The following is a 19,042-nucleotide window of genomic DNA, read 5'->3' as shown; positions in this document are numbered from 1 at the left end:
TTTTGAATAACAAGGTGAAATCTACTTAATGCGTAAGAGTAATTTCCAGGATAACCTCTTGACTCTGTTTGGAATCTCTCAGCCATTGACACTTTGTCTCATTTCACTTCTCCCCCTTTTGATTGAGAAGGTTTTCTCAATCCCTTGATGCTGAGCCTCAGCTCATTCTAGGATTTCTGTCCCACGTTGCCAGGAAGGTCCACACCCCTGGTAGTCATGTCCCACGTAGACAGGGGGAGGGTGGTGAGATTGCTTGTTGTGTTGGCTGGAGAGAGAGGCCACATCTGAGCAACAAAAAAGGCTCTCTGGGGTGTGACTCTTAGGCCTAAATTTTAAGTACACTTGATCTATCCTTTGCAGGGTTAGCTTTCATATGAACCATCCCCAAGACTGGGGGCTCAGCCTATAGCTTTGGTTGTCCACACTGCTTGTGAGAATATCAAGAATTCAACTTGGGGAGGTTGAATTTTCCCCTGTTCTCACCATTTCCGAAGGGGACTTTGCAAATACTTTTCCACTCACTGATCAAATCACTCTGGGATTCATCGGGGCATCACTCTGGACAAACCAACAAAATCTCATGTCCTACCCAATATTCCAGGTACTTATGGTGTTCAATCAAGCTATCAACATAAGTTACATTAGGAGATGCACTAGTCAAAATATAAATTTTGTACCAAATATTTTTTTGCTTTTGTCGCACAGATAAGTTAAAATTTTAAAATATTAATTACTATCTATTTTCAGCACTCTGCAGTAATGACATTCCTTTGTTCTTCCTCATGCAAAAAACATTATTTAAATTTTTACATTTAGTCACTATCATTATATACTCTAGGCATTCCTAGAGTATACCATCTCAATCTTTATCGTCTATCTTTCTTTCTGATTTCATTTATGCCCCCAGCCCTCCTCTATCATTCTCACGTGCAGCTTCATTCAGTGTTTTAACATACTTGTATTACAGTTAGGTAGTATTGTGCTGTCCATTTCTGAGTTTTTATATTCAGTCCTGTTGCACAATCTATATACCTTCAGCTCCAAATACCCAATATCTTACCCTGTTTCTGTCTCCTTATGGTCTCTGTTACCAACGAAATATTCCAAGTTTATTCACTAATGTCAGTTCATATCAGTGAGACCGTACAGTATTGTCCTTTTGTTTTTGGCTAATCTCACTCAGCATAATGTCCTCAAGGTCCATCCATGTTGTTACATACTTCATAACTTTATTCTGTCTTAAAGCTGCATTATCCTAGCCTTTTTAAACTATACCCAGTGAGGGAACATTATTGTTGGTAATTAGTAGTAAAAACCCTTAGGAAACTTCAAATAAATTCCCTTGTGGTCCTAGAAGAGGAAGCTATATATGTAGTGTCAGCATAATATGTAGCAGGTAGGTTAACCCTTAGTGCTTTTGGAAGAAAAGAAAGTAGGGGAATGAAATCATTTACCACCTGAGCAGCTCATTTGCCCTGTAATGGCCCTACCCTTCTGGAGCAAGTAACTGATCCTACTTAATTGGAGAGGAAGAAGAGAAGAAACATTAGGTTGAGCCCCCCACATCCCACATTGGAACTCTAAACATGTTTTTCATAGAAACATTATTACATTCATGTTTTGATTTGATCTCATTTAGTGCTGTTGGATCTAATGTGTGGAAAAGGCAAGACTACCCTGAAATCCCAGCCTTTGCTTTTTAAATTGTTTTTATTTATTTATTTTTTTGTTCTTTTGCTTTTAATTTTATTTTGGGGAGTAGACTTTTGAAGCACAATTCTGGAAACTGGAGACAGTTTTAATAGCATGCAGGAAAAGAGTATTGAACCTCCATTGTACCTGGAAAAATAGGCCTTGTTGGCTTCTGGCATTCTTCTTCCCTTTCATTACCAGATACTGACAGCTATTTCCAGTTAGTCTCAAACTATCTTATATTTTATCAGAATGAACAGGATTAGTAGATTGCTCAGCAAGGGGAAACATGATGTCTCTGATATGGACAAAAGAGGAGGATTTGAGGAGGAGTTCTTGACATGATAGCCTTTTCATAATTGTCTGAATCTTTTTTGCCATTTGTTGGGCAAGTTATATTTATGAAATAAGGCATCTGTGAAACCAATATCACTTATATTTTAGGACATTAGAAACAGACAAATAGCATTTTTCTTTCTGTTCCCTTGCTTTTTACCATCAGGATAGGAATTAGGAGCTTTAAAGCTTCTGAGACTCTCCCAGTGGAAAGGTGGTTTTTTTAATATTTCTCTAACAAGTGGGTTCATATTTAAGAATCCCAAATACTGTAAAACATATATATGATTGAGAAAAGAGCAAAATAATTTCTCTCCCTGGAAAATTTAACAGATGAGTTCAGAATCCCAAGTCAAGAATAAAATATAAAAATTAAGAAATGAGATGTGATTTGGGTTTTGCATTACCTAATCAGTTATTTCCATACCTGTGCTGTTGTACGTGGGTCTGAATAAAACATCCTTTAAGGTTGTTCTGAGATACAACTTCCTAGCAAGGAATTAATTCCAACATTTCCTTCCAGAAATGTCTCTGCCTGTTTTTTTTTATAATTTAAAAATTTTTTTTTAATATAACAACATATAAATACGATCATTCCATTCTTGGTGTATAAACAATAACTCACATTATCATCATATAGTTGTATATTCACCACCACGATAACGTTTCAGAACATTTGCATCAATGCAGAAAAAGAAAGAAAAAATGTATACATACCATACCCCTCCCTCTCCCTCTCACCAATCACCAGTATTTCAGTCTACTAAATTTATTTTAACATTTGTTCCCCCTATTATTTATTTTTAGTCCATATGTTTTACTCATCTGTCGATAAGATAGATAAAAGGAGTATCAGACAACAAGGTTTTCACAATCACACAGTCACATTGCAAAAGCTATATCTTTATACAATCATCTTCAAGAAATGTCTACGTTTTCAGGCAGTTCCTTCCAATCTATAGTTACACCTTAACTAAAAGGGTGATATCTATATAATGCGTAAGAATAACCTCCAGGATAACCTCTCGGCTCTGGAATCTCTCAGCCATCGACACTTTATTTTGTCTCATTTCGCTCTTCCCCCTTTTGGTTGATAAGGTTTTCTCAATCCCTTGATGCTGAGTCCCAGCTCATTCTAGGATTTATGTCCCAAGTTGCCTGGAAAGTCCACACCCTTGGAGCCTTGTCCCAAGTAGAGAAGGGGAGGGCAGTGAGTGTGCTTGTTGTGTTGGCTGAGAAAGAGAGGTCTCTCCCTGTCTTGATGCTGGGCATCCCTCAGTAGTAAGTGAAATTCATTTGAGAAAGAAAGAATTCCTTAGCCTAGATACAGTCTTCTGTGATCTATGTGTCTGGCCAGTACCAGAATGGAAAGAGCTTCTGACTAGAGATGTAAATATTGGGGAACCAAGTAAAGAAGGGGAAATCTTCCTGACTGCAAAAATCTTTAACCGTGTTAGTCTTAGGGGAAAAAGAAGGAATATAAAAATTATAAATAAAATAAGGCACCAAAAAAAAATTTAGACCTCACCGTTACTCCTAGAATTTAGGATTACAGAATGAAATGTTTTTTCTTCCTTTAGTGGCTTCTTTCTCTGTAATCCCACATTCTCAACTTGTTGTATCTTTGACTAGTGGCTGTCAGACAATCCAGACAAAATTAATGGTTCCCAAGATAGTCATTATCACCACTCTCACCCCCTGTTTATTTCCTCAACTAACATAAGTTGGTTTTAGTAACTCAGTTTACCATGTTGAAATTGGATACCTATCCCAACCACCCGTAGTACCATATTCAAATGACATCTATGACCCACTAGCAGCTGAGACAGGAAAGCTCTGAGAAATGATACAGAGCCTCTCAGGACTAAGGATTTATGAATGTTAAGGGTTTGATTTAAATGTTTAATAAAGACCTACGAACAGTTTGCACTAGACCTATATACTCCTTACCACATTGAAGATCTCAGGAAAAGTAGGGTCTGGAAGGATATTTTTGAGTTAAGAGATTAAGAGTTAGAAGATATGCTTATTCATTTGGAAGCCTAAGACAATAACAGTTTCTAGGATTCATGTTATCCAGGGCTTAAGCAGTGAATGCCATTTTTCGTTATTTTAGGAACAAATATGATACTTTTAAGGATAGCCCCAGAGAGGCCAAAAACAAGAGCTATCTAAGATAAATAGGATTGAGAGTGAGGGGAATCAAGGAGTTATATTCCAGAGTCATTTCTAGACAGTTTCCTTCAGAGAAAAGGTGCTAAATAGAACTCTGGCAAGTGAAGTTCTGGAGCTTCATTCCTTCAGAAGGCTGTAGACATTATACTTACTTAGCACTATATATTCCTGCAAACCATTGAAAATATTGCCTTCTTTCACCATAACTCTTGATAGAATCGACTGTCATTGGAATTGTCACATAACCTCCCTTCTTGTAAATGCTTAGGTAGCAAGGACCCTGTTATTATTCGTGCTTTGAACTGCATCATTAGCACCACCCTATCCTCTACACCTAGGATGGAAAACCAAACTCTCTGCTGCTTTTGCCCTTCTTCTCCTGCAGAGCTAGCCATTTCCTTCTTGAACCCCTATGTAATAGCAACCCAGTGGAGAGTGGGATGTAGAAGGACATTTCAAATTTGGATTAAAATCTTTATGATAAAAACACTCAGCTCTTATTCCTGTTTCTAGAGCCAGTCAGTCAGTGCCTTTGTGTTTTAACTCTGCATCCTCAGTAAGTTATTTAAATGAAGGAGATACTTTTGCTGAGGTTTGTTTTTTTTTATTTTTTTTGTTGAGAAACCCACACACATACAGTCCAACCTTATACAATCAGTGACTCTCAGTATTATCACATGATTGTGTATACTTCACCATGATCGTCTTTAGAACATTTGCATTACTCCAAAAAAAAAGAAAAAAAAAAAGAGCTCATATATCCCATACCCTTTACCCCTCCCTCTCATTGACCACCAGTATTTCCTTCTACCCAATTTTTGCCCTTTATCCCCCCATTATTTATTTATTTTTTTATCCTTATTTTTTCTTCACTCATCTGTCCATGCCTTGGATAAAAGGAACATCAGACACAAGGTTTTCACAATTACAGTCACATTGTAAAAGCTGTATAGTTATTCAGTCTTCTTCAAGAATCTAGTAGGAATACAGTACAGCGGTTTCGTCTGCTTCCCTATAGCCACTCTAGTACACCATAAACAAAAGAGGGATATCTATATAATGCATAAGAATAATCTCCATTTTGCTGAGGTTTTGCCGTCACTTACATTTCTGTTATCATCTTTATGCTACAATCTGAGCATCTCTTCCTTCCCCTGGCTGAATCAAGTCATACCTAAGTTCCCTTGAATTTCTTTATTCAATGTAGAAATGAAGTTTTCTTAACTTTTCTGTGAACCTTCACTGTTGGAAATGTGTTAATGTTTCCTTTTCTTGTCTAGTGAGCCAGACAGAGGAAGGCTGACTCCCTCCCCAGACATCATTGTTTTGTCTGACAATGAGGCTTCCAGTCCCCGTTCCAGTTCCCGAATGGAAGAAAGACTCAAAGCAGCCAACCTAGAGATGTTTAAGGTAAAAACAAACAACAAAAAAAACCTTCATTTCAACCGCTTCCTGTTTTCTTTTGTTCCCTAAAAAAGTCCCAGTTCTGTCTTATGATTTTAGATATAAGTAATTATCCACTGATGAAAATTGTTTATGGTGATTATCAACCTTTGGGCAGGATTATTTAGAGGGCTCTATTAGGATTAAATGGAGAACATAGTTCTTTATAATTCAAGTCATATAAATTCTTAACTGGAAGGATACCTTAAAGTTCTCTATTCTGGGTCTCAAAAAAGGGTCTAGAAGAAACAAGGCTTTAAAAAGATTTAAAAACTTTATTTCAAAAGAAAGTGTTTCCCTTTGGCCATTCTTTCATTTTGCCAGGAATCTGGTCAATTAGCATTTATATGTAGTCTCCCCATTCAAATTCTGCAAGCATTTTTGGAGTATCTACTGAATGCCAGGCACTGTGCCAGACCCCAGTAATACAAAGATAATAATCCTATCACCACTTCAGCTTTTTGATGGTTTCAGACCTAGGAAGTAGAGATCATCCTGCAGAAAAGGATTCTGGGTACCTGCTGCCATAGCTGACAGTCTCCATGTTTCCCTAGGGGAAAGGCATTGAGGAGCGACAGCAGCTAATCAAGCAGCTGAGAGATGAGCTGCGATTGGAAGAAGCCCGACTGGTGCTGTTAAAGAAACTGAGACAGAGTCAACTACAGAAAGAGAATGTGGTCCAGAAGGTAATGTGCCCTAGAAATAAGGGACATGAGAAAATGAAAGAAAGACTATTTTGAGGGTGGACTATCCCAGGTAGATTCGGAGAGATGCTTATTCTTTTCTGGTTATATAGTTTTTAGTCTCCAGGGGTACTGATATTTTTTATCTGAGGCCTTAATCAAGGAAACTTTGATTCTGTGTTTTCTCATTTTTCTTCCTGGTCAGCTGGAGGTTCACATTGACAAGTATTTTTTAAAGTCTTAGAAGTGGACCACATTTTACCTCTGATTATTAGGTGTTTTCCTCAGTCTCATTTTTTTGTTCCCTCTCCCTCTTCTAGACTCCCGTTGTACAGAATGCAGCATCTATTGTCCAACCATCTCCTGCCCATGTGGGACAGCAGGGCCTATCCAAACTTCCAACCCGGCCTGGGGTACAAGGAGTTGAACCTCAGAATTTGAGAACATTACAGGTATGTGATCCAGAGTGGGATCTTAGAGTCAGCCCTCTCTAATCTCTCTGTTTGGGGGCTTTTGTGAAGATTATGGAAGAGAAGAACCTGCCATGATAGAGGTATTATTACTACAGATAGTCCTGTTGGTCCCCTAAGGCATGATTCAGTCTGCAAAAAAAGGATGAATAACCTTTATCTTTCTACTACAGTTTTTTTCTTTTCTAGAAAGGTTTTCCACCTTAGCTCTTTTCCCTATCAAATTTAATAGCTTATACCAAAAAATCCAGGGTCCTAGCCACACTAATCAGGGTTCGTAGTGATGGTAGATTTATCCCATAGGTCATTATCAGAAATAACAAATTTTACTGTGTTCTTAGGTTTCTACTCAGCTATATATATGTTGGTAGTGTTTTCTCTTTGGTATATTGTGGAACGTTATATTGCCTGTGACTACTTCTTTTCCTCTTTTTCCCTTTCAGGGTCACAGTGTCATCCGTTCAGCGACCAACACCACTCTCCCGCACATGTTGATGTCTCAACGTGTTATTGCACCAAACCCAGCCCAGCTGCAGGGTCAGCGGGGCCCACCTAAACCTGGCCTTGTACGTACCACAACACCCAATATGAATCCTGCCATCAATTATCAGCCGGTAAGAAGAAGCTCTGTATGGAAGCAGAGAAATCCTTTGTCTGCTTTCCCTATTGTAAGGGACAGAGTTTTAAGGTTGGGGACATAGAGAAATTCTAGGACGACAAGAGTAATTTGGATAGAGCTTAGATTGAGTGCAGCAACGAAGTAAGCTTTGAGGAATTATACGAAAATAGCAGTAGAGGAGAGAGGTTATAGAGCAGAGCAGCAGTAAGTCTGCCTAGAAGAAGACAAAGGTAGAAGGATCTAGGGAATAAAAGATATATGGGAGTAAAACATAAAGTATACCTAAAGCCTTTATCTTTCTTAGCTGTTTTACCTCACAGCCACTAGTGAGTATGTTCTCTTTCAGTATGTGCCAAGGTTCTTTTTCAATAAATAGTTGGACACATTCTGTGTTCTTTTCCTGAGTTTTGGGGTTGCTAAGTAGTCCAGACTAGAATCAGACTGTGTCCTCTGCCAAGAAAGAAAGAATTGGTCCTTTTTCCCACGTATCATCACTGATACCTTTTCTCAATCTATTTCAGCAGTCAAGTTCTTCTGTCCCCTGTCAGCGCACAACATCCTCTGCCATCTATATGAACCTTGCCTCCCACATCCAGCCAGGGACCGTGAACAGAGTATCCTCACCACTTCCTAGCCCCAGCGCCATGACTGATGCTGCCAACTCACAGGCTGCAGCCAAATTGGCTCTTCGCAAGCAGCTGGAAAAGACACTCCTGGAGATTCCACCCCCTAAACCTCCTGCTCCTTTGCTTCACTTCCTTCCTAGCGCAGCCAATAGCGAGTTCATTTACATGGTAGGCTTGGAAGAAGTCGTACAGAGTGTCATTGACAGCCAAGGTAAGGCTGTTTTTCTATTCAGTCCCTTTAACTAGGGGGTTGTCAAATCTGGTGGACATGAGGCAGGATATTTCAGGGCAATGTGCAATATAAAATAACTTCTCATTATATTACCAAACCACCTGCTATCCCTTAGGCAGAGATTGTTTGGGAGCAACATATCGGAAATGGTTTTAGGGTATCTGCCTATCTTGGGCTTAATATTTTTATTGTGTATTATATATCTTTTTGTATTGTTGTATAGTTCTTTTGAACAGTGCCTAGTATGATACATGCATAATTTGATGAATAGAGTATTCATTTTTTTTTAAGTCAGTGTTTGTGTAACATTGATTCAGTCTCTCCCCCTTGAATATTTACAGCTGAGAAAATAGGCATACTCATAGATGTGGATAACTAAGTGAAGGGGGAAATAACCAAATTAAAGCTGTAAACATACATTGAACCAGATGATATGGTATTAACACCGTATAGCCTAGACTAATGGAAATGATTAAGTCTGAATTGCCAAACAGTGGATTTAGGAGAATACCTGACAGTATAGAAAAGCACCTAGAAGATTCAGTATTGGCTATAAACAGATTAAAAAGTGGATAATTTACTGATAACTCAAGTTAAAGTCCTTTGAATTGACACAGTATTTTCTTAGTATGATATAATAGAAAATCAGAAGACTGGATTGTAGTCCCAGCTTTGTCAATTAGAAGCTATGTTCCCAACGCTTAGTTTTCTTATAAATGGGGATGGTATTCTCTCAATTCCCCAAAGTGGTAGTGTTACAATCAAATAAAATGATAGTATTTTATTGATGGTAGAGTAGATTTCTTTCTAACAAAATTTACATTTTAGTGTAAAATTCATTGGCATTAATTAAAAAGTCACAATTTTGAACAACCATCACCACCATCTGTTCTAAAACTTCTTCCTCTCCCTCAACTGAAATTGTACCCATTAAGCAGTAACTCCCAATTCCCCCAGTCGCCTGACCCTGATAACCTCTAATCTATTTTCTATCTCTCTGAATTTGCCTATTCTAGATACTTCATGTACATGGAATGATACATTATTTGTCATTTTGCATCTGGCTTATTTCTGTCAACATGATGTTTCCAAGGTTCATCCATGTTGTAACATGTATCAGAACAGCATTCCTTATTACAGCTGAATAATATTTCATTGTATGTTTTTATCACCTTATGTTTATCCATTCATCTGTTGATGGATACTGGGTCGGTTCTACCTTTTGCTGTTAAGAATAATGCTGCTAAGAACATTGGTGTGCACGTATCTCTTTGAGCCCCTTTTCACTTCTTTGGTGAATTTACCTGGGAATGGAATTGCTTAGTCATGTGGTAATTCTGTATTTAACTTTCTGAGGAACCACTAAACTCTTTTCCACAGCACCTGTACCATTTTACATTCCCATCAGTAATGTGCAAGGGTTCTAATTCCTCCACATCTTTGCCGGCAATTTTTGTTCGTCTGTTTTGTTTTTAATAATAATAGCTATCCTAGGGAGTTGTAGAGTATTTTTTTTTATAGGTATTCTTTTTTTAATTCAGCAGAATAAGCTCCTGGAAAAAGATCCATTTGGTGAAGAAAAACAGAGGAAGAGGAGAGATGGAGAGGAAATGCAAAAGCACTGATTATTCTTTTTGTTGGGATCTAGGTAAAGGCTGTGCTTCACTTCTGCGGGTCGAACCCTTTGTATGTGCCCAGTGCCGCACAGATTTCACCCCCCACTGGAAGCAAGAAAAGAATGGTAAGATTTTGTGTGAGCAGTGTATGACCTCCAACCAGAAGAAAGCTCTAAAGGCTGAACACACCAACCGGCTGAAAAATGCTTTTGTTAAAGCCCTACAGCAGGAACAGGTAAGAATTTTGACTTCTAACCACCACTTGCCCAGGTTTGGTTTTCCCAAAGGGAAAAGTTGTCCATGTGATCCCCTTAGACCTCTAGATCTGCAGGCCTTGGTTCCCTTTTTTCTCCTTATAATTCTGTCTTCCCTGTTTCCATTTAACTCAGTATTTCTCAATAGGTAAGAACATAATTACATACAATGACTGGGCTTAGGAAGAAGGGACAGTACCTTGAAGAAGTTCATCTATACTTTTTTTTTTTTAATTTTTTTATTGTATAATTTAACATATATACAAAGCAATAAAAGAAAAGAGCAATAGTTTTCAAAGCACTCTTCAACATGTAGTTACAGGGCAGATCCCAGAGTTTGTCATGGCCTACCATACCATCCTCTCAGATTTTTCCTTCTAGCTACTCCAGAATATAGGAGGCTAGAAGGAATTTCACAATTAAGTTTTTTTTTCTTTTTTGTGAAAACTTACATATATGCCAAAAAATCAATAAATTTCAAAGAATGGAACAATTAGTTGTAGAACAGATTTCAGAATTTGCTATGGGTTACAGTTCCACAGCTTTAGGTTTTTACTTCTACCTGCTCTAAGATACTGGAGACTAGAAGAAATACCAATTTAATGATTCAGCAATCATATTTGTTTGTTAAACCTTACCTTCTCTGTATAACTCCACCATCACCTTTGGTCTTTCTCACTGTTTAGGGGTATTTGAGCTATACCCATTCTAACTTCATTTTGGAAGGGGCTGTCAATAATATGGGGTAGTGTCTATTCTTGACTTTGTTTTTTCCTCAAACAAGATGATTTGGGTGGGAGGAGTCTACATGTGTAATATAAATCTCTTTGAGTAAAGTAATTATCTGCTGTTCGTATTTGATGCAGTGACAAAGGAAAGGGTAGAGAATAAAGCAGCTGAATAAAGAATAATGGTGCCTGAATATATGAACATCTATAGTTTTTATAGAATGAAAATGCCTTGGAAAGGGGAAAATGTATTGGGAAGCGCACATCCCTTTCCTGTATCACATTTCCCACCCCACCACCCATTAGACCCCTTTGTTGTAGGTATCATCATGGACATTATAGAAAACGAGTAGGCAGGAGTCAAAAATAAAACTCCAGGGGGGCCAAGATGGCAGCTTAGTGAGGTGTGGGATTTAGTTCGTCCTCCAGAGCAGCTAGTAAATAGCCAGGAACAGTACAGAACAACTGCTGGGGCCACGTCAGTGACTGGACACACAGCGTACCCCAATCTGGACAAGCTGAACTGGCTCCAAGCCCATCAAGAACCGTGTGCTCCCCAAGCTATGGCGGCTGGCCCCTTCTCCCACAGGCTGCTTCCCAGAGGGAAAACAAAAGAGACTTTACCAGCAGCAGGGGCTGAGCAACCGAGCTCCACTTGTGGAATTAATTAACAAATTCTGACTACTGAAAATAAGCCCCAGCTGAGCTCAACCTAGAGTAAAAGCTGAGGTTTTGGCCTGGCGCAGAGGGGGCAGGGCTTGACGAAAAAAGAAAACAGGGAAAAAAAAGAAAACCAGGTTTGTTTTTTTGGATTGGATAGCATATGATACTTGAAGTAGTCTGGGCTCTGAAGAAAAGGAGAGGGCACATAGGACCTGGAGATACACAAGGCAACATACCAACTGTAAGCTCTTGATTGGCAAACCCGAGGAACGGGGTCCTACTCTGAAAAGGATTTTTCTTTTTCTTTTTTCTTTTTCTTTTTTGTGGCTGTGTTTCTATGGCTTGAACTACTCTTTAAATACACCTGCAGTGCTTCTCAGTCTCCACCTGCCCCAGGCATAGGCAGAATTGAGCTTGTTTGAGAGTTTGTCTGGAGCCTGTGCCTTCCCCAGAGAAGGGTGGGGCCCAGCTCAGGTGGAACCCCTCTCTTAAGGTATTCAGATCCCAGGGTCTGGAAAAGTGAAGCAATTAAAGCTAGCCTACAACATCTCCTCTGTCTTGACCGCACCCCCAGCAGGAAGAGTTTACTGAAGTTAAAGGTTCTGCATCACCTTATGCTGGTGAGACCCATAGGCAGAAAAGCGCCACATACTGGGCAGGATAGGAAAAACACACAGTTCAAGGGCTTCATAGAAAAGCCTTTCAACCTGCTGGGTCTCACCCTCACTGAAAACTGATGCAGGTGACTCTTTCCTTTGAGAGAAGACCTGTTTGGTCTATAATACCTAAGTAGACCCTCCTAAGGTGGTGGTGGGGGGAGGATACAGGCAGGGCAAGAAATAAGAACTGAAAAATTCTGCTCTGTTAAACAAAACCTAAGCTAGAGGTCTAGAATAAGCTGAACTGAATGTTAAAGAACAGATAGACAACAAAGTCATCTAGCAAGAAAATCCTAGGTAAAAAAAAGTGAAAACAATCTCCAGGATGAACTAATTAAGGTAATAAGTGCCTAGACTCCACCAAGAAATAATGAATCATACTAGGAACATTGAAGATTTGGCCCAGTCAAAGGAACAAACCAACATTTCATGAGATAAAGGAGTTCAAACAATTAATTCAGAATGTTCAAACACATGGAAAACCTCATCAAAAATCAAACTGATGAATTGAGGAAGCATATAAAGAAGGCAAGGAATGAACAAAAAAGAAGAAATCGAAAGTCTGAAAAAACAAATCACAGAATTTATGGGAATGAAAGGCACAGTAGACGAGATGAAAAAACAATGGAAACCTGCAATGTTAGATTTCAGGAGGCAGAAGATAGGATTAGTGAACTGGAAGACAGGACATCTGAACTCTGACATGCAAAAGAAAAGACAGGGAAAAGAATGGAAAGATAAGAACAGGGACTCTGGGAATTGAATGATAACATGAAGCATACAAATATATGTGTATTGTGGGTGTCCCAGAAGGAGAAGAGAAGGGGAAAGGAGGAAAAAAACTAATGGAGGAAATTATCACTAAAAATTTCCCAACTCTTATGAAAGACTTAAAATTACAGATCCAAGAAGTGTAGCATACCCCAGACAAAATAGATCCAAATAGACATACTCCAAAACTTTTAATCAGAATATCAGATGTCAAAGAGAAAGAGAATTTTGAAAGCAGCAAGAGAAAAGCAATCCATCACATACAAGGGAATCCCAATAAGATTATGCATAGAAAGCTCAGCAGAACCCATGGAGACGAGAAGGCAGTGGAATGATATATTTAAGTTACAAAAAAAGAAAAACTCCCAACCAGAACTTCTATATCCACCAGAATTGTCCTTCAGAAATGAGGGGGAAACTAAAACATTTTCAGGCAAAAAATCACTGAGATAATTTGTGACCAAGAGACTGCCTCTGCAAGGAATACTACAGGGAGCACTAGAGACAAATAGGAAAAGACAGGAGAGTGAGATGTGGAGAAGAGTGTAAAATGAAGACTGTCAGTAAAGGTAAAAAGAAGGAAAATTAGATATGATGTATAAAATAAAAAAGGCAAAATGGTAGCAAAAAGTACTGCCCGTACAGTAATAACACTAAATGTTAAGGGATTAAACTCCCCAATCAAAAGACATAGACTGGCAGAATGGATTAAAAAACAGGATCATCTATATGCTGTCTACAGGAAACATATCTTAGACCCAAGGATAGACGTCTGTTAAAAGTGAAAGGTTGGGAAAAGATATTTCATACAAGTAACAATCAGAAAAGAGCAGGAGTAGCTATATTAATATCCAACAAATTAGACTTCAAATGTGAAACAGTTAAAAGAGACAAAGAAGGAGCAATTAATAAAAGGAGCAGTTCAACAAGAAGATATAGCAATCATAAATATTTCTGCACCAAGCCAGAATGCTCCAAAATACATGAGGCAAATAATGAAAAGAGAAATAGACACATCTACCATAATAGTTGGAGACTTCAGTTCCCCACTCTCATTAATGGACAGAACATCTAGACAGAGGACCAATAAGGAAACAGAGAATTTGAATAATACAATAAATGAGCTAGACTTAACAGACATTTATAGCACATTACACCCCACAACAGCAAGATACACCTTTTTCTCAAGTGCTCATGGATCATTCTCATAGATAGATCTTATGCTGGGTCACAAAGCAAGTCTCAATAAATTTAAAAAGATTGAAATCATGCAAAATGCTTTCTCAGATCATAAAGAAATGAAGCTGGAAATCAATAATAGGCAGAGTGCCAGAAAATTCACAAATATGTGGGGGCTCAACAACACACGCTTAAACAACCAGTGGGTCCAGGAAGAAATTTCAAGAAAATCAGTGAATACCTTGAGGAAAATGAAAATGAAAGCATGACATATCAAAATTTATGGGATGCAGCAAAGGCAGTGCTAAGAGGGAAATTTATTGCCCTATTTACCTATATCCAAAAAGAAGAAAGAGCAAACGTCGATTAATTAACTGTCCACTTGGAAGAACTAGAGAAAGAACAGCAAACTAACCCCAAAGCAAGCAAAAGGAAAGAAATAATGAACATTAGAGCAGAAATAAATGAAATTAAGAACATGAAAACAGTCGAAAAAATCAATAAAACCATAAATTGGTTCTGTGAGAAAATCAATAAGATTGTGGACCCTTAACAAGGTTGACAAAAAGAAAGAGAGGATGCAAATAAATAAAATCAGAAATTGAAAAGGAGACTTAACCACTGACCCCACAGAAATAAAGGAAGTAATGAGAGAATACTATGAACAACTTTATGCTAATAAACTAAACAATGTAGATGAAATGGACAACTTCCTAGAAAGGCATGAACAACAGACATTGACTCAGGAAGAAATAGACAACCTCATCAAACAAATCACAAGTAAAGAAATTGAAATCGGTTATTAAGATGCTCCCCAAAAAGAAAAGTCCAGGACCAGATGACTTCACATGTGAATTCTACCAAACATTCAAGAAAGAATTAGTACCAATCCTGCTTAAACTCTTCAAAAAAAATTGAAGAGGAGGGAAAGCTACCTAACTCATTCTTTGAAGCCAACATCACCCTCATATCAAAGCCAGACAAAGATATTACAAGAAAAGAAAGCTACAGACCAATGTCTCTAATGAATATAGATGCAAAAATCCTCAACTAAATTCTAGCAAATCAAATCCAGCGGCACTTTCAAAGAATTATACACCATGACCAAGTAGGATTCATCCCAGGTATGCAAGGATGGTTCAACATAAGAAAATCAATTAATATAATACACCATATCAACAAATCAAAGCAGAAAAACCACATGATCATCCCAATTGATGTAGAAAAGACATTTGACAAAATTCAACGTCCTTGTTGAAAACACTTCAAAGGATAGGAATAGAAGGGAACTTCCTCAACATGATGAAGGGAATATAAAAAAAACCCGCAGCTAACATCATCCTCCATGGGGAAAAACTGAAAACTTTCCCCCTAAGATCAGGAACAAGACAAGGATGTCCACTATCACCATTGTTATTCAACATTGTGTTGGAATTTCTAGCCAGAGCAATTAGGCAAGAAAATGAATTCTTTTCTTGTAATATCAAAATTGGAAAGGAAGAAGTAAAACTCTGTTTGCAGTTGATATGATACTGTATGTTGAAAACCCCGACAAATCCACAGCAAAACTACTAGAGTTGATAAATGAGTACAGCAAAGTGGCAAGTTACAAGATTAATACTCAAAAATCTGTAGTGTTTCTATACACTAATAATGAACAATCTGAGGGGAAAATTAAAAAAATCCATTTACAGTTGCAATAAAATATTTAGGAATAAATTTAACCAAAAAGACAAAAGACCTGTAAAAAAGAAAACTACAAGAAATTGTTAGAAGAAATCACAGAAGACCTAAATAAATGGAAGGGCATACCGTGTTTATGGATTGGAAGACTAAGTGTAGTTAAGATGTCTACCTAAATTGATTAACAGATTCAATATAATACCAGTTAAAATCCCGAAAACTTACTTTTCAGAAATAAAAAAACCAATAACCAAGTTTATCTGGATACACAGGGTGCCCCTAATACCTTAAAAACATCCTGAGAAAGAAAAATGAAGTTGGAAGTCTCACGCTACCTGACTTTAAGGCGTATTACGAAGCTACAGTGTCCAAAATAGCATGGTACTGGCATAAAGATAGATATACTCACCAATGGAATTGAATATTGTGTCCAGATGTAGACCCTCTCATCTATGGACAGTTGATCTTTGATAAGGCAGCCAAGCCAACTCACTGGGACAGAACAGTCTCTTCAATAAATAGTGCCTAGAGAACAGGATATCCACATGCAAAAGAATGAAAAAATCTATATCTCACACCCTATTCAAAATGGATCAAAGACCTAAACGTTAGATCTAAGACCATAAAACTTTTAGAAGAAAATGTAGGGAAATATAATAGGAGGTGGTTTCCTAGACCTTAACACCCAAAGGATGAGTATTGAAGAAATAAATCAATGAGGACTCCTCAAAATTAAACACTTTTGTGCATTAAAGAGCTTCATCAAGAAAGTGAAAAGACAGCCTACACAATGGGAGACAATATTTGGAAATGATATATCAGTAAAGGTCTAGTATCCAGAATATATAAAGAGATTGTTCAACTCAACAACAAAAAGACAGACAACCCAGTTACAAAATGGACAAAAGATATGAACAGACACTTCGCAGAAGCGGAAATACAAATGGCCAAAAATTACATGAAAAGATGCTCAACTTCCCTGGCTGTTAGGGAAATGCAAATCAAAACCACAATGAAATATCATCTCACACCCACCAGAATGGCCATTATCAATAAAACAGAAAACAAGTGCTAGAGAGGATATGGAGAAAGAGGCACAGTTATCCACTCTTGGTGGGAATGTCAAATGGTACAACCACTGTGGAAGACAATTTGGCGGTTCCTCGGGAAGTTAAGTATAGAATTGCCATATGACCTGGCAGTACCATTGCTAGGTACCTACTCCGAGGACATGAGAGCAAGGATACAAACTGACATTTGCACACCAATGTTTATAGCAGCATTATTTATAATTGCGAAGAGATGGAAACAGCCAAAATGTCCATCAGCAAACGAGTGGCTAAACAAGCTGTGGTATATACATACGATGGAATATTATGCAGCTGTAAGACAAAATAAAGTTATGAAGTATGTAACAACATGGATGAACCTTGAGGACATTATGCTGAGTGAGATTAGCCAGAAACAAAAGGATAAATACTAGATGGTCTCACTGATATGAACTAACATTAGTGAATGAACTTGGAGAATTTCAGTTAAGAACAGAGACCATCAGGAGATAGAAATAGGGTAAGATATTGGGTAATTGGAGCTGAAGGGATATACATGGTACAACAGGACTGATTGTAAAATTTCAGAATGGATAGCACAATACTACCTAACTGTAATACAGTTATGTTAGAACACTGAATGAAGCTGAATGTGAGAATGATAGAGGAAGGAGGGCTGGGGGCACAAATGAAATCAGAATGAAAGATAGGCGATAAAGGCTGAGATGGTATAATCTCAGAATTCCCAGAGTGTATAATGATAGTGACTAAATGTACAAATTTAAAAATGTTTTTGCATGAGGAAGAACAAAGGAATGTCATTACTGCAGGGTGTTCAAAATATATGGTAATTAATATTTTAAAATTTTAACTTATGTGTGAGACTAAAGTAAAAAATGTTTATTTGGTACAAAATTTATATTTTGACTAATGCAGTTCCTAATATAACTTATATGGACAGCTTAATTGAACACTGTAAGTACATGGAAGCTTGAGTAGGACATAAGATTTTGTTAGTTTTTCCAGAGCAATGTCCCGATAAATCCCAGAGTGATTTGAACAGTGAATAAAAAAGCATTTGCGAAGTCCCCTTGGGGTAGTGGTGAGAAAGGGGGGAAATTGAGCTTCCCCAAGTGGAGAATTCTTGATATTCTCAGAAGCAGTGGGTACAACCAAAGCAGTAGGCTGAGCCCCCAGTCTTGGGGTTTGTTCATATGAAACTTAACCCCACAAAGGATAGGCTAAGCCTACTTGAAATTACGCCAAAGAGTCACCCCCAAGAGAACCTCTTTTGTTGCTCAGATGAGGCATCTTTCTCCAGCCAACACAACAAGCAAACTCAACACCCTCCCCCTGTCTACGTCGAACATGACTCCCAGGGGTGTGGACCTTCCTGACAACGTGGGACAGAAATCCTAGAATGAGCTGAGACTCAGCATCAAGAGATTGAGAAAACCTTCTCGACCAAAAGGGGGAAGAGTGAAATGAGACAAAATAAAGTGTAAATGGCTGAGAGATTCCAGAGTTGATAGGTTATCCTGGAGGTTATTCTTACACATTAAATACATATCACCTTGTTAGTCAAGATGTAATGGAGAGAGCCTGGAGGGAAATGCCTGAAAATGTAGAGCTGTGTTCCAGTAGCCATGTTGCTTGAAGATGATTGTATAATGAAATAGCTTTAACAATGTGACTGTGTGATTGTGAACCTTGTGTCTGATGCTCCTTTTATCTACCATATCCAGAGATGAGTAAAACATACAGCATAAAAATAATAATAGGGGGAACAAATGTTACAATAAATTTAGTAGATTGAAATGCTAGTGATCAATGAAAGGAAGGGGGTAAGGGATATGTTATGTGTGAATTTTTTTCGGTTTCCTTTTTCTGAATTGATGCAAATGTTCTAAGAAATGATCAGATGAATGTACAACTATGTGATGGTATTGTGAGTTATTGATTATATATCAAGAATGGAATGATCAAATGTGAGAATGTTTGTGTTTGTTTGTGGTTATGTTTAATAAGTAAATTTTAGAAAATATATGGAAAAAAAAGAATAAATTGTTTAAATCTGAGAGGATCATATGGTAACCCATGACAAACTCTGGGATCTGTCCTGTAACTAGTTGAAGAGTGCTTTCACAACTATTGCTTTTTTCTT

The 19,042-nt window shown here is 37.8% G+C and overlaps 1 protein-coding gene across 5 annotated transcripts in view; it reads left to right on the top strand.

Moving 5' to 3' along the window:
* The window catches only part of GATAD2B (GATA zinc finger domain containing 2B), a 175,892-nt gene that overhangs the window by 147,904 nt on the left and 8,946 nt on the right, over nt 1–19,042 (top strand). For all 5 annotated transcript variants that reach the window (XR_013173973.1, XM_077156225.1, XM_077156223.1 and 2 more), the window contains 6 exons: nt 5,484–5,613; nt 6,201–6,332; nt 6,650–6,781; nt 7,243–7,413; nt 7,940–8,255; nt 9,925–10,127. Coding sequence is in view for 4 of the 5 variants with exons in the window: in XM_077156225.1 (XP_077012340.1) it covers nt 5,484–5,613; nt 6,201–6,332; nt 6,650–6,781; nt 7,243–7,413; nt 7,940–8,255; nt 9,925–10,127 (1,084 nt within the window). In the remaining variant the exon portion in view is untranslated. The remainder of the gene's footprint in view (nt 1–5,483; nt 5,614–6,200; nt 6,333–6,649; nt 6,782–7,242; nt 7,414–7,939; nt 8,256–9,924; nt 10,128–19,042) is intronic.

Source organism: Tamandua tetradactyla, chromosome 4, assembly GCF_023851605.1.
Source record: "Tamandua tetradactyla isolate mTamTet1 chromosome 4, mTamTet1.pri, whole genome shotgun sequence".
Lineage (NCBI taxonomy): Eukaryota > Metazoa > Chordata > Mammalia > Pilosa > Myrmecophagidae > Tamandua > Tamandua tetradactyla.
Note: the sequence above shows the minus strand (reverse complement) of the source record. Positions and strands in the feature narration are given on the sequence as shown.